We start from the raw sequence: 15,259 nt of genomic DNA, 5'->3' as shown, positions 1-15,259 counted from the left end.
AACATATTGAAAATAATAGAAATTTGAGAAAGAAACGTATATTGGAACACATATTAATTATACCAGTCACTGTCTTAGATCCTTCATACGAACTATTTTTTGTTAACCTCACAATCATTCAAATAATATGGATTATTTCACTAATATAAACTCTGTTTTTCCCACTTTCAGACACTGAGTTTTAACTTTATACTATTAATATCTTTTTAATTCTTCTGTGAGGTGGGTATACATAAAGAAACTAACACTCAACTTGATTAAAACAATTAGCCCGAGGACACACATCACAATGTATCAGTAAATAAGCATCTCTCTCAGATTAGTTACAGAAGCAGACTGCATCAAAAATAATTTCACTTTTGAATTTAAAATATTAATATTAACTCTGTAAGTGGCATATATAAAACTTCCAGATATAATGAACAAATAGCCAACTTCTATGCTGGAACTAATAAAAATAAGAAAAACATGGGATAATAGAAACGTGATCATATTACAGTAAGTTTATAATGAAATAGGAATCTTACATATTTATAGATTAAAAATTATATTGTTTCACCATTGAATCAGCATTATTAATAATATATGCTTTTTAAACCTACAAAATGTACTTTCTTTTTTTTTCAGGTGACATGTTAGCAAAGCTTCTCAGAACCCTCAAACAAAACATAAATTTCTAAATTACTGGAACTAGAAGAGCCCCACAGTCAGTCCAGTCTGTGAATGATCTGAAGCAATCCTGACCTATCTGGTGAGACCCCAGGCTTCCACTGGGATACAGCTAACAGCAGCCAGCCACGTTTAAATACTTACTCTCTATTAAACCATTTACATTTACATGATTTGTTTTAATCTTATATATAGTTCTAAATTTAATTGTCCCCATTTTGCAAATGAAAAAATTAAAGCTCAGAGATTAACAAAGAACACATGATGGAGACAGCAGAGCTGAGTATAGCTGGAAAGCCTTCTTTTAGGAGTGCTGACTTTGAATTCAGGTCTGTCACATTTCAGAGGACATACTGTGATATTCTGCTTCTTAACAGAACATCATAATTAGAATCAAAGGTATGTTTCTTGTGCAACCCCAGCCTATCTTTTTTCTTCTCCTAACTTGATGACTGTTACAGAAAATGCCTTTCTAGGGCCTAAATACATGTAGAAATTTCTCTTTTCTTGATCAAGTATACTCTAAGAATATACCCTACTCTGACTGAAATCTGAATCAATTAATAAACAATTGCAGGAAATATTACAAACTATGTTGAAATTATGAGAAACTTTATAAACAATGCATAAGGAAAAATAATAGAGCCACAATTAAAAGTATAAACTAGAAATATATAATTACTATGAAAGTGGCTACAAACTGAGAATCCTTGTCTTCAGGATACCTGAAGACATTCCAAAGAATACAAAGGGAACTTATACTTTAGAAGGAATCAATTTCCAGATTTTCAAAGTTTTGTATATATTCCCTCCTAAAACTGCTGTGCATGAAAGCAAGACCTCCTCTTTGATGACTGCTCTTTAATCATTTTGGAACAAAGTCTTAACTCTATTAAACACTGTAAGATATGGTTAAATGCAAGACTCTGGAGCCAGATAGACTGGCTCTGGAGTTCCATCACTCATCAGCTGTGTAACCATGGGCAAGCTACTTAACCCTTCTGGCTATAAAATGGGGCAAAGTAACAGCACACTGACCTCACTGATGGTTATGAGGATTACAGAAGTTAATATGTAAGTCCCTTAAAACAATGCCTGGCACATAAAGAGCGGTACGTAGATGTTAGCTATGATGATGATTGTATAAATACCTCTGGAACACCAACAGGAGAAGTAGAAACATTAGTATCCACAAAATGTGTTTAAACCAAGGTATTAGCGTAAGGATTCAGGTCTATCCCAGTGTTTTACATATTATAGTTAAGGGCAATGTACAGCCTTAAAAATTGGGTATTCTGGTCCTTTGGCGTGTTCTAAATTCAGATATATGATTAATATAAAGTGATGACAATTTCTGCTTAATGTCCTTTCCGCCTCCATCTTTCAACTACTACCAAAGAGTGTATTACTTTTTAAGTTAGAATCTTGAGTAAGTAAAGCACACAGAATATTTTACAGAAATACTGAAGGTAGTGGCATCTTATTTCATTCACATGACAAGTTCATGGCAAGTTTAACTATCTTAGAATTCTGAAATAAGGAAGATTTCATGCGAACATAAATCAACATATTTTCTTAGACTGAAAAATAAAGTTGAATTTTTTTCTAAGTAACAGAAATTGACACAAAATACCCTTGATTAATAAAGACTAACTTAATCAGTTAGGTTATGTGGCAGACCTTTTCCATAATTGAATGAGGTAAATCTCCAGTGCCAACTGACAAAAATGTATTCATGCACACGACAAAAAGCATTTTATCAAAAAACACTGTGGTCATGAAATGAAGACTACTAAAATTTTCCTAACCTAGTGGTTCTCAAAGTAATCGTGCCCTGACCTGAAGCATCAGTATCTCATGGGAACTTGTTAGAAATGAAAATTCTCCAGTTCACCTGAATCATAAGCTCAGGGTATGGAGCCAAGAAATCAGCATGCAAACCCACTGGGTGACTCTGATACACCATAAAGTTGCAGAGCCACTGTGCCAACACTACCTGAATATATTCAGTTAAACAAGGTGCACCCAACTGAAAGAGTACCAACTTTAATTTACCCTCATATCTTGTTAATATTTTTTGATATGTTTTCAATAAACTTAAAAATAAATATCTATACTAACTGGGCAATAAATAATTTTACAAATCAAGTATTATTAATTCTTTGATTTCAACAAAACAAAGCAGAACTCAAAATTTCAGAAGATCATTAAATATAATTTTAATAATTTTTAGATAATTCTGAAAATAATAACTTTAAGTTCTACTCTCAACTATTTATTGATATAAACTATTTAATGATGTGAACTTAAATATATAAAAAGGAAAAACATAAAATTAATGCTGAAACTAACTGCAATTCTAGCAAGAAAAAAAATACTCTGAAATACACTAGAGTAATACTTTCCAGAAAACTAGCAGAAAAGTCTTGTCCATCTCATTATGAGATGCACTTCCAATAACTGCTTCTTTTATTTAATATTTATAAAAGTTTGTAATATATTTACTATTGTTTTATGGACTGTTTATTATTAAACCTTGTAACAATAAAATTTTAACACTTAGAGCTTTATAATGTAACAAAATTGAAAAACCTTAAAATTAACATGTCTATGTAAGTATTGATGGATCTGAGTTCAAGGAGAAAGAGGAATAGTATAAAATTTCTAATACTAAGAATACGTGTTATTTTTTAAATGGATAATGTTACATATCAAGATTCCACAGGATATAAAAAGTAAGTATCAATTTAATACATCACAAAAACATAGTATTTGCAGATACATGAGAGGAAGGGAGCTAAAAGTTTGAAGATAACCATTCCATTAGAAAACAGTATTAAACAAATGATGGAGAGGAAAGCCAAACTATAAGTGGTAACTAATCAAACAATTCAGAGTTGTCATTCATGATGAGCAAGTAAAAAAGTGCTCACCAGCAAAAAATGAACTCTTTTAGGTTCCTAGAGGTCTATTCAAACTTCTATCAATGGCACTACATACACAAGAAACTCTCAATATTTAATTTTATTCCATTTGCCAATGAGGATTTACTCAGGCTGGGGGTTGGGTTCATTTGTTAAGGTCACAGGTCAGCAATAAGGCAAAAGGAGTTTTCATGAAAATTACCTCTGAATATTCTTCAAATGACCTATTATTACCAGCATATCACTGATAATTTATTGGTTTCACTCTGTTGAACAGTTTCCCAATGGCCCTCATTAACAATATTTTAAATTAATTTAAAAGTTTCTCCTTTGAGGATAAAAAATATACGCCCACTACCCACTTAACTAGCATGAACTGTTTCATTTCCTTTTCAAGGTTAAGAAACTATTAACATTCTTATCATCGATTGTCCAATACATATCTGCTCTTTAACATCTATTGCCTATGGGTGAAAGCTCACTAAAATTAGCAGTCAGAATTACCTATTTATTTCATGCCTTCTAGTAAGTTAAATGCACATATGATATAACTCCATTATATGGCAGAGGGGCATAATGGAAATAAATAGGTGATACATATTACATACTTTGCATAGAGTATATAATTTTGATAATATGGGTTACAATAGAAGAGAGGAAGAGAGACAGGGACCATGATTAAATGAGAGATGAGAAGAACAAGATAGCTGGAGAGAGAAGAGGAGGGTCCAAACTGAGTTATCAGTACGGGCAATCAAAAAATTATTTAGGAAGACTCAACAGAATTTGGTGATTAAATGAATGTAGTAGTTAAAGATTAAGGATAATGAGGTTTTTGTTTTGACAGTGGGAAAGGTTGAGAATGATCTGAATGTATTTCTAGGCTGAAGAAGCAATTAAAGAAAGAAAAGTTTAAGATACAGAAAAGAGGAGTTGGCAAAGACTGGTATTCAGAGTACAAATAGTTAACATCTCTTCCTGAGACAAAGGAAAGAAGGAGAATGAATTTAAATGCTAGTAAATTTGTAAGGGAAGGGGTAAGAAGTAGAAATTCATGCCACATGAGCTCCCAGAATAACTATAAAGTGTTAAGATCAACTGAGAAACTGAGCATTCTCCATTAAAAAAAAGGGAAAGAGAATTATCTTGGGAATGGTGAGAGAGAAAGTGAAAAAAGTGAAAGTGAAGTCGCTCAGTCCTACCTGACTCTTTGCGACCCCATGGACTGTAGCCAACCAGGCTTCTCAGTCCATGGGATTTTCCAGGCAAGAGTACCAGAGTGGGTTGCCATGGTGAGAAAGAAGGTGAGGTGAAAGACGGTTTGTTTTTGTTAGGACAAATGAAAGTGGAGTGCAAAAAGGCTGAGTGCTAAAATATAAAATAATAACTCATAATGACCCAGGAGAAAGCAGTCTAAGAACTGAAGGACAGGTCTGAATTCTAGTTAAAAATATTTGAATTAAATACAATTGACTCAAGGGAATGCTAGGAAGGGTGCATGCATTAGCATTTGTATACATGCACATAGGCGTCCCAGGTGGCTTAGTGGCAAAGAATTTGCCTGCCAATTTAGAAGACAGGGGCTTGATCCCTGGCTCAGGAAGATCCTCTGCAGAAGAAAATGGCAACCCACTCTAGTATTCTTGCCTGTGAAATCCAGTGGACAGAGAAGCCTAGCGGGCTATAGTCCATGGGGTTGCAAAGAGTTGGACACAACTTAGCAACTGAACAACACACACACACACATGTCTGATCATGAGCTCTGATTCTGAAGGGTTTTGTTACAAGATTTAAAAATAATAAAGGTATTATGGTTCTGTATTCTGATAACCACCTGAGAGAACTATAAGGTAATATATGATTAACTTATTCCTGGTCTATCAATTTCTAATGACAAAAATCACAAACCCATTAGGGCACTTAATGCTCTCACAGCTGTGAATAATATTTAATCCCTCACACTACTCTAAATCCTTTTCAACTTCATTTATTTATTATACTATACCTCTTCTGTGCTCACCTTGATCCTGCTGCTCCTGGAATGTATAATATGTAAGAAATTAATGTACATACTCAATTCTCATTTGGCCAACTATCGTCAAACATCAGTTCCCTGTACTTCATATTAAATTTATGTGCTGTGTGCTAAGTCACTTCAGTTGTCTCTGACTCTTTGCTACCCTATGGATCGTAGCCTGCCAGGTTCCTCTGTCCCTGGGATTCTCCAGGCAAGAATGCTAGAGTGGGCTGCCATGCCCTCCTCCAAGGGATCTTCCCAACCCAGGGATCAAACTCGCGTCTCTTTCATCTCCTGCACTGGCAGGCAGCTTCTTTACAGCTAGTGCCACATAGGAAGCCAATTTAAATTTATCCTTAGTATTAAATCTTACATTCCAATAACCACACTGAAAGAGATTATACAAAGACACTAACCTGGGGCAGATGCTACATGGGTCTGCGTTTGGACTTGCTCTATAGCTTGTGGTCTAATTTCAGATAAAACTTGATGACTGGAACTTGGATGTTCGACAAGTTTTACTGCAGCCAGTGCATCTGGGCCAAACATCTGAATATCCATAGAAACCAGACACACTAACATGTCTAAAACAAATTAAAAATCAACAGTTGTTAGTCAATAATTTTGTAAAACAATGACATCACTGAAAAATATATGCTATATATATAAAACGCTGCTTCTCAAATGCCAGTTTATGAATCACTATACATCAGAATTATCTGTGGATCTTTAATTCTAGATTTTTAGGCTCAATCTCTGAAAACTGATTTGGAAGCTCTGGGGTAGATGTTAGATTATCTTCATTTTTAAAAACATTCCCAAGTGATTTTGATGTGTAGCCAGATTTAGGAACTACTGATATGGAAAATACATCTTTATTTCTCAATACTTTTCAAGCCAAATCTTTATTAACTCTGATTTTAGTATTTATACCAAGGAAATAAATAATTTGAATCACTGATGAAAACATTAATGTGAATGTTTTAGTGAGTGTCTTTAAAATTGACAACTCACTAAGAAGGTGAGTTCATGAACAGTACCACTACCAGCACTGACCACTTGAAACAGATGGACCTGCTTCCTGGAGAGTAAGACACAGACATCTTGTTGATTTCAAACTCAATATATAGTAACAGAAATAAAGAGAAGAAATAAAGACTACCGATAGCCACGTGCACCCTGGTCTCTCTATAATAGAAGTTTTTTATTATCTAAAACAGGCAGAAAGAATAACACAAGTGTGTCTGAAAGGGTAATGATTCCTCAAAATAAAAAGTAAACCCCAAATATCAACTATGATTTTTTTTTACAGCACAGTAAGTATTTTTCCTCAATAAAGAAAATTAATTTTTCTTTTTTGGTTTAGTCTTACCTATGCTCTTCTCTACTTTTGCAATTTTTGTGCAAGCTACATCTCCCATTTCTGTGAGCATATATAGCACCTCAAGTGTTGAGATTACGAGCAGCACATCAGGTAAAGTGAGATGACAAATGATCTCTCTGTATGAGTCCTGATCAACATATTCACAAATCAAAACACCATTATCTTCTGCTTTGCAAAGATTTCCCAAAATTTCCATGCCTGAAAAGCATACATAGCACAAACATGTATTTGTCTTTTAAAACATGATACAAAGCTTATGTACTTTGACAGTGAGAAACTTGTGAGCACTTACCCCTCATCTTTAAAAATCTATCCCTTGACATTAAGCATTTTGTAACAGTATGAAACATCAGGTGAGTAGTTTTGAAATCAACAGGATCCAATAAAAGCTGAAAAAAAAGGAAGGACACTACTGTTGAGAGAGGCTTCATTCAATTTATATCCAAATACATAATTCAAATTGAATAAAAAGGAATAGAACAACATTTATAATTTTAAAAATGTAATGACTGTGAAAATAGCCGTCAATAAATCTGGAGCATCATTTCAAATATTTTTCTCCACACAACTATGTAATACCACTTTAGGCAAAAACTATATGTAAGCATTTAATATTCTATAATTATGGCAAATATAATAATCCCACATCCTAAAGTTTTAAGTAAATATTCTGCCAACTATAAAAACTGTTTTAAGGTTCTGTCACATGCTTACCTCAGCTGCAATATTTCCTAATGTGTCAAGGCCTAATTGCCTTAGAGATATAAAATGACTATGTGCAGAAAGTAATAGGAAACGGAGACAGGTACGATTAGCTGCCAAGAGCTTAACATTGCCCTCCTCAAAGGAAAGATTTCGCAAAATCACTGCAATCTGAAGTACCCGTTGTCCTTCAATATCATTAATGCCCAGCTTTCGAGGTGGATGAAATAAAGATTCCCAAATCCATTCTCCTGATGTACCTTCTACAACAGAAGAAAACATAGTTTACTTAAATTGATATTGCAATTATTATTACTGATATTTCAAATTTATTTAAAAATACTTCCTCATTGACTTACCATGAGACTTGTTTCTGTCAGATATGAGGTCACGTACTTCATTATCATCAACAATGTCTTTCCAAAACTGTAATGAGAAATTATTACACTTAATTCTGATAATATGAAATAACTATTCTATTACTTTAAAAATATTCACAATAGTTCTACTATTTTCAGTTCATGTAGATATCATTGTATTATATATACTTAGCTCTTTGACACAAATACTTGAATTTCTATAGTTCAAATATATCATTTTGGCCAGAGGCCCACAGATCCTAAAAGGTCTGTGAAAGAAATCAGCCCATCTCTAAAAAGAATGACATTTTTAAGTTCATTAACCTCTAACTAAAATTTGTCATTTCCTTAGCATTTTCTTCAACTCTGAATATTAGAAAACAAACCACAGTGGTAATAGAAATTCTTCTGACACTGTCACCAATACGAATCACAGATATTTTCAGATCACTTCATAGCTATAGAAAATATCTAGAAATGGTATTTATGTTCATTAGTACTCAAAAATTCTGACAGTTATTAATCCCATTAATAAACTGCACACAGAAACAGATTTCTATTTATAGACTCCTAAGACATAACTGGCTAGCTACTGAGTAAATCTGTATCTAGAAGAAAATATAAAAGCAAGTAGTGGAGCATTTATGTTTACAGATTTGTAACCCAGATATTTAGGTTGTGTTTTAGTACTCCATATCTACAAATTATTTTTTGATCCTTATGAGAGAGGGAATAAGTCAAAATCCACTGCTTAATCTTTTTCAAGCTAAGAAACAAACACCTTTATATTGATAAATCTATACAGAATGAGTTTCAGTTTTAACTTCTCTATGCCATTTAGCTCTATTACTTCTTATTACTTCTCGACTAATAAAGAAGCACACGGGGTATTAGTTCACTATTTCTAAACATTCTGATGTGTATTTCAAAATGACTATTTCAGTTCGAGGAATTCATAACATGAGAAAAAGTCCACAAAAGGACTTTGAGCAAAAGGACTCAATGCAAAAAAACTCAAGATAAAAAAATGTTTGGTAACAATAAAAAAAACTAGGCATATAAAGGAAGAAGACAATGTTCAATAACAAAGAAAAAAGGGTCACAGGAAATTCAAATAAGAGAGATATCAGAGAGGAATTTTTAATGATCATGGGAAAAAAAAGAAACAGAAGATAAGACTGAAGTTTGGCATATAAGCAGAAACTTTAAGAAACAGATAAACAGAAATTTTAGAACTGAAAACAAAAACTGAATGGACATATTTAATGAATGATTACATTCCACTCAGGTAAGAATTAGTGACTGGAAGAGATGGCAGGAAAAATATCAAGTTAGAAGCATGAAAAGACAAAAGGATGAACAGAATACAATCATTCAAGACATATACACTGAAAAGTTCTAACACAGAATTAATCGAAGTTCCTGTGGAAAATAGGAAGAATGGGAAAAACAGTATTTGAAAAGACAGGGCCAAGGAATTTTCTAAATCAATTGAAAGGTGCCAAGCCATAGACTTAAGAAACACTCAAAACTCTAAGAAAAGAAAAATAAAATGTGGAGAAGCATCATAAAAAAATTCATGAAAAGCAATGATGAAGAAAATCTTAAATGCAAATGAGGGAAAAGGGACAGATAACCTTGAAAAAGACAACTAAAGACAACTAAAATTACAGGAAACTTTCTAAAAGAAATCATGGAAGCCAGAAGACAGTGGGATAGTTTCAAAGTCATGGAAGTAAACATTTGGCAAAGTATTATAGAAACTTTACAGTGAAACTGCTCTTCAACATAAAAGCTGAAATAAAGACATTTTCTGACAAATGAAAACAGAAAAATGTCATCTGCAAACCCACACTGGAGAAAAAAAATGCATGAAAAGGCAGATGTGATTTGAATCAAAATAAATGCTGAATAAATAAAATACTTTAAAAAGTCTTATGGGTAAAAATATACATAAAATTAAAATCTATGAAAAATGCTTGGAAGAAAATTTTGATCAGGTCATAATGGTACTGCAGTAGTCATCCCATGATAAACCAATATGTATAAAACAAGTGTTTAAAAGAAACTGGACAAGAAAACAATGCAAAACTGTAATTACTGAAATATGGTAGGCAAATGAGGTGAGCCCAATGACCGCCCCATACATTTACACAGACACTTTTTCTACATAATGGAACAGAGATAATAAACCCAAAAGATCATCAGTTCAGTTCAGTTCAGTCACTCAGTCGTGTCCGACTCTTTGTGACCCTATGAATCGCAGCACAACAGGCCTCCCTGTCCATCACCAACTCCCGGAGTTCACTCAGACTCACGTCCATCGAGCTGGTGATGCCATCCAGCCATCTCATCCTCTGTTGTCCCCTTCTCCTCCTGCCCCCAATCCCTCCCTGCATCAGTCTTTTCCAATGAGTCAACTCTTCGCATGAGGTAGCCAAAGTATTGGAGTTTCAGCTTTAGCATCAGTCCTTCCAAAGAAATCCCAGGGCTGATCTCCTTCAGAATGGACTGGTTGGATCTCCTTGCAGTCCAAGGGACTCTCAAGAGTCTTCTCCAACACCACAGTTCAAAAGCATCAATTCTTTGGCACTCAGCCTTCTTCACAGTCCAACTCTCACATCCATACATGACCACTGGAAAAACCATAGCCTTGACTAGACGAACCTTTGTTGGCAAAGTAATGTCTCTGCTTTTGAATATGCTATCTAGGTTGGTCATAACTTTCCTTCCAAGGAGTAAGCGTCTTTTAATTTCATGGCTGCAGTCACCATCTGCAGTGATTTTGGAGCCCAAAAAATACAGTCTGACACCGTTTCCACTGTTTCCCCATCTATTTGCCATGAAGTGATGGGACCGGATGCCATGATCTTCGTTTTCTGAATGTTAAGCTTTAAGCCAACTTTTTCACTCTCTTTTTCACTTTCATCAAGAGGCTTTTTAGTTCCTCTTCACTTTCTGCCATAAGGGCGGTGTCATCTGCATATCTGAGGTGATTGATATTTCTCCCGGCAATCTTGATTCCAGCTTGTGTTTCTTCCAGTCCAGCGTTTCTCATGATGTACTCTGCATATAAGTTAAATAAGCAGGGTAACAATATACAGCCTTGACGAACTCCTTTTCCTATTTGGAACCAGTCTGCTGTTCCATGTCCAGTTCTAACTGTTGCTTCCTGACCTGCATACAAATTTCTCAACAGGCAGATCAGGTGGTCTGGTATTCCCATCTGTTTCAGAATTTTCCACAGTTTATTGTGATCCACACAGTCAAGGGCTTTGGCATAGTTAATAAAGCAGAAATAGATGTTTTTCTGGAACTCTCTTGCTTTTTCCATGATCCAGCGGATGTTGGCAATTTGATGTCTGGTTCCTAGCAATTACTAAACCGAGAAGATAAATTCTCTCTCCCTCTGTTCCCCCATATACATACATATATGTGTATACACACACACACACACACATATGAGTTTGAGCAAATTCTGGGAGACAGTGAAAGACAGGTAAGCCGGTTATGCTGCAGTTCATGGGGTCATGAAGAGTCGGACATGACTTAACAATTGAACAAGTCCTGTATTTGTCATAACAAATACCCATATATTAATTAAAAGTATACCAGAACAATTTTCAACATTCGTGAAAGACACCAAATACTAGACACTAAACAATGTAGTATTCCAATACCTATATCTAATTGAAAAATTATTATATATACAAAGAGGTATGGGCTTCCCAGGTGTTGAGTGGTAAAGAATCTGCATGTTGGCCTTGGAATATGGAATGAAGCAGGGCAAAGACCAATAGAGTTTTGTCAAGAAAATGCACTGGTCATAACAAACACCCTCTTCCAACAACACAAGAGAAGACTCTACACATGGACATCACCATATGGTCCACACCGAAATCAGATTGATTATATTCTTTGCAGCCAAAGATGGAGAAGCTCTATACAGTCAGCAAAAACAAGACCAGGAGCTCACTGTGGCTCAGATCAAGAACTCCTTATTGCCAAATTCAGACTGAAATTGAAGAAAGTAGGGAAAACCACTAGAACATTCAGGTATGACCTAAATCAAATCCCTTATGATTATACCGTGGAAGTGAGAAATAGATTTAAGGGCCTAGATCTGATAGATAGAGTGCCTGATGAACTACAGAATGAAGTTCGTGACATTGTACAGGAGACAGGGATCAAGACCATCCCCATGGAAAAGAAATGCAAAAAAGCAAAATGGCTGTCTGAGGAGGTCTTACAAATAGCTGTGAAAAGAAGAGAAGTGAAAAGCAAAGGAGAAAAGGAAAGATAAAAACATCTGAAGGCAGAGTTCCAAAGAATAGCAAGAAGAGATAAGAAAGCCTTCTTCAGCGATCAATGCAAAGAAATAGAGGAAAACAACAGAATGGGAAAGACTAGAGATCTCTTCAAGAAAATCAGAGATACCAAAGGAACATTTCATGCAAAGATGGGCTCGATAAAGGACAGAAATGGTATGGACCTAACAGAAGCAGAAGATATTAAGAAGAGGTGGCAAGAATACAAAGAAGAACTGTACAAAAAAGATCTTCACGACCCAGATAATCACGATGGTGTGATCACTGACCTAGAGCCAGACATCCTGGAATGTGAAGTCAAGTGGGCCTTAGAAAGCATCACTACGAACAAAGCTAGTGGAGGTGATGGAATTCCAGTTGAGCTCTTTCAAATCCTAAAAGATGATGCTGTGAAAGTTCTGCACTCAATATGCCAGCAAATTTGGAAAACTCAGCAGTGGCCACAGGACTGGAAAAGGTCCGTTTTCATTCCAATCCCAAAGAAAGGCAATGCCAAAGAATGCTCAAACTACTGCACAATTGCACTCATCTCACACGCTTGTAAAGTAATGCTCAAAATTCTCCAAGCCAGGCTTCAGCAATATGTGAACTGTGAAATTCCAGATGTTCAAGCTGGTTACAGAAAAGGCAGAAGAACCAGAGATCAAATTGCCAACATCCACTGGATCATGGAAAAACAAGAGAGTTCCAGAAAAACATCTATTTCTGCTTTATTGACTATGCCAAAGCCTTTGACTGTGTGGATCACAAGAAACTGTGGAAAATTCTGAAAGAGATGGGAATACCAGACCACCTGACCTGCCTCTTGAGAAATTTGTATGCAGGTCAGGAAGCAACAGTTAGACTGGACATGGAGCAACAGACTGGTTCCAAATATGAAAAGGAGTACGTCAAGGCTGTATATTGTCACCCTGCTTATTTCACTTATATGCAGAGTACATCATGAGAAATGTTGGACTGGAAGAAACACAAGCTGGAATCAAGATTGCTGGGAGAAATATCAATCACCTCAGATATGCAGATGACACCACCCTAATGGCAGAAAGTGAAGAGGAACTAAAAAGCCTCTTGATGAAAGTGAAGGTGGAGAGTGAAAAAGTTGCCTTAAAGCTCAGCATTCAGAAAACAAAGATCATGGCATCCAGTCCCATCACTTCATGGGAAATAGATGGGGAAACAGTGGAAACAGTGTCAAACTTTATTTTTCTGGGCTCCAAAATCACTGCAGATGGTGACTGCAGCCATGAAATTAAAAGACGCTTACTCCTTGGAAGGAAAGTTATGACCAACCTAGATAGCGTATTCAAAAGCAGAGACATTACTTTGCCAACAAAGGTTCGTCTAGTCAAGGCTATGGTTTTTCCAGTGGTCATGTATGGATGTGAGAGTTGGACTGTGAAGAAGGCTGAGTGCCAAAGAATTGATGCTTTTGAACTGTGGTGTTGGAGAAGACTCTTGAGAGTCCCTTGGACTGCAAGGAGATCCAACCAGTCCATTCTGAAGGAGATCAGCCCTGGGATTTCTTTGGAAGGACTGATGCTAAAGCTGAAACTCCAGTACTTTGGCCACCTCATGCGAAGAGTTGACTCATTGGAAAAGACTGATGCAGGGAGGGATTGGGGGCAGGAGGAGAAAGGGACGACAGAGGATGAGATGTCTGGATGGCATCACTGACTCGATGGACGTGAGTCTGAGTGAACTCCGGGAGTTGGTGATGGCCAGTGAGGCCTGGCGTTCTGTGATTCATGGGGTTGCGAAGAGTCGGACACGACTGAGCGACTGATCTGATCTAATCTGATCTGAGTGTAGGAAACGTAAGAGATGCAGGTTTGGTCCTTTTGTTGGGAAGATCGGCTAGAGTAGAAAATGGAAACCCTGTATTCTTGCCTAGGAAATTCCATGGACAGAGGAGCCTAGCAGGCTAGAGTCAATGGGGTTACAAAGAGTCGGACACGACCAAACAACTGAGCACACATACAAAGGAAGTAGGAAACACGACACGTAACTAAGGCAAACGTGTTTCAAGAAAAAAAGACCCAGAAATAATAAAAATAATAAAGAAAGTTAAGTCCCTCAGTCGTGTCCGACTCTGCGACCCCGTGGACTGTAGCCCACCAGGCTTCTCCATCCTTGGGATTCTCCGGGCAAGAATACTGGAGTGGGTTGCCATTTCATTCTCCAGGGGATCTTCCCGACCCAGGGATCGAACCTAGGTCTGCCGCATTGCATGCAGACGTTTTAATCTCTGAGCCACCAAGGAAGCCCCAAAAAGTAATAAAACTAGGAGATAAAAATTTTCAAACAACTATTATTAAATATGTTCAACCATTTAAAGGAAAATATGAACATCATTAAGGGCAATATGGGACAATATAAAAAAGTCAAATGGAATTTCACTGAAAAACAGTATCTGAAATAAAAAAATATGATTAGATGGGCTTAATTAGAAAACAGAAAATAAAAACATAACAATAGAAACTATCCACAGTGAAGTACACAGAAAACGAAAAGGCCTTAAAGCAAGGAACAGAGCCACAGTGGCTTGTAGAACAGTTCCTAAAAGGCAGGAGCGGAAATAAAAAAAACTGAACAAGTAATTGCCATAAACATTCCAAATTTCTTGAAAAAAAGTTAAATAAACCCAAGCAAAAATAATAATCCTAAATGTACATGCCAGTAATTGGAGTTCAAAATACATGAAGCAAAAACTGACATAACCAATAGGAGATACAAACACTGACAGGGCATACAAATAGTTGATGATTTCAACATTCAACTCTCAAGAAATCATAGAACAATTATACAGAAAAACATCAATGATACAGAAATATCAAACAACACTGTCAACACTCCTTGTTATCAACAAATATTACATC

At 35.9% G+C, this 15,259-nt stretch overlaps 1 protein-coding gene across 1 annotated transcript in view; it reads right to left on the bottom strand.

The window, feature by feature from the left end:
- The window catches only part of ARID2 (AT-rich interaction domain 2), a 208,334-nt gene that overhangs the window by 61,299 nt on the left and 131,776 nt on the right, over positions 1-15,259 (bottom strand). Inside the window, exons 7-11 of the mRNA XM_005907871.3 lie at positions 8,056-8,122; positions 7,709-7,959; positions 7,287-7,383; positions 6,983-7,192; positions 6,027-6,194 (exon numbers count right to left, since the gene is read on the bottom strand). Of these exons, the coding sequence (XP_005907933.2) occupies positions 6,027-6,194; positions 6,983-7,192; positions 7,287-7,383; positions 7,709-7,959; positions 8,056-8,122 (793 nt within the window). The remainder of the gene's footprint in view (positions 1-6,026; positions 6,195-6,982; positions 7,193-7,286; positions 7,384-7,708; positions 7,960-8,055; positions 8,123-15,259) is intronic.

The sequence above is a fragment of the Bos mutus genome, chromosome 5 (assembly GCF_027580195.1).
Source record: "Bos mutus isolate GX-2022 chromosome 5, NWIPB_WYAK_1.1, whole genome shotgun sequence".
NCBI classification, from domain to species: Eukaryota; Metazoa; Chordata; class Mammalia; order Artiodactyla; family Bovidae; genus Bos; species Bos mutus.
This window is presented reverse-complemented; position numbering and strand designations above follow the sequence as displayed.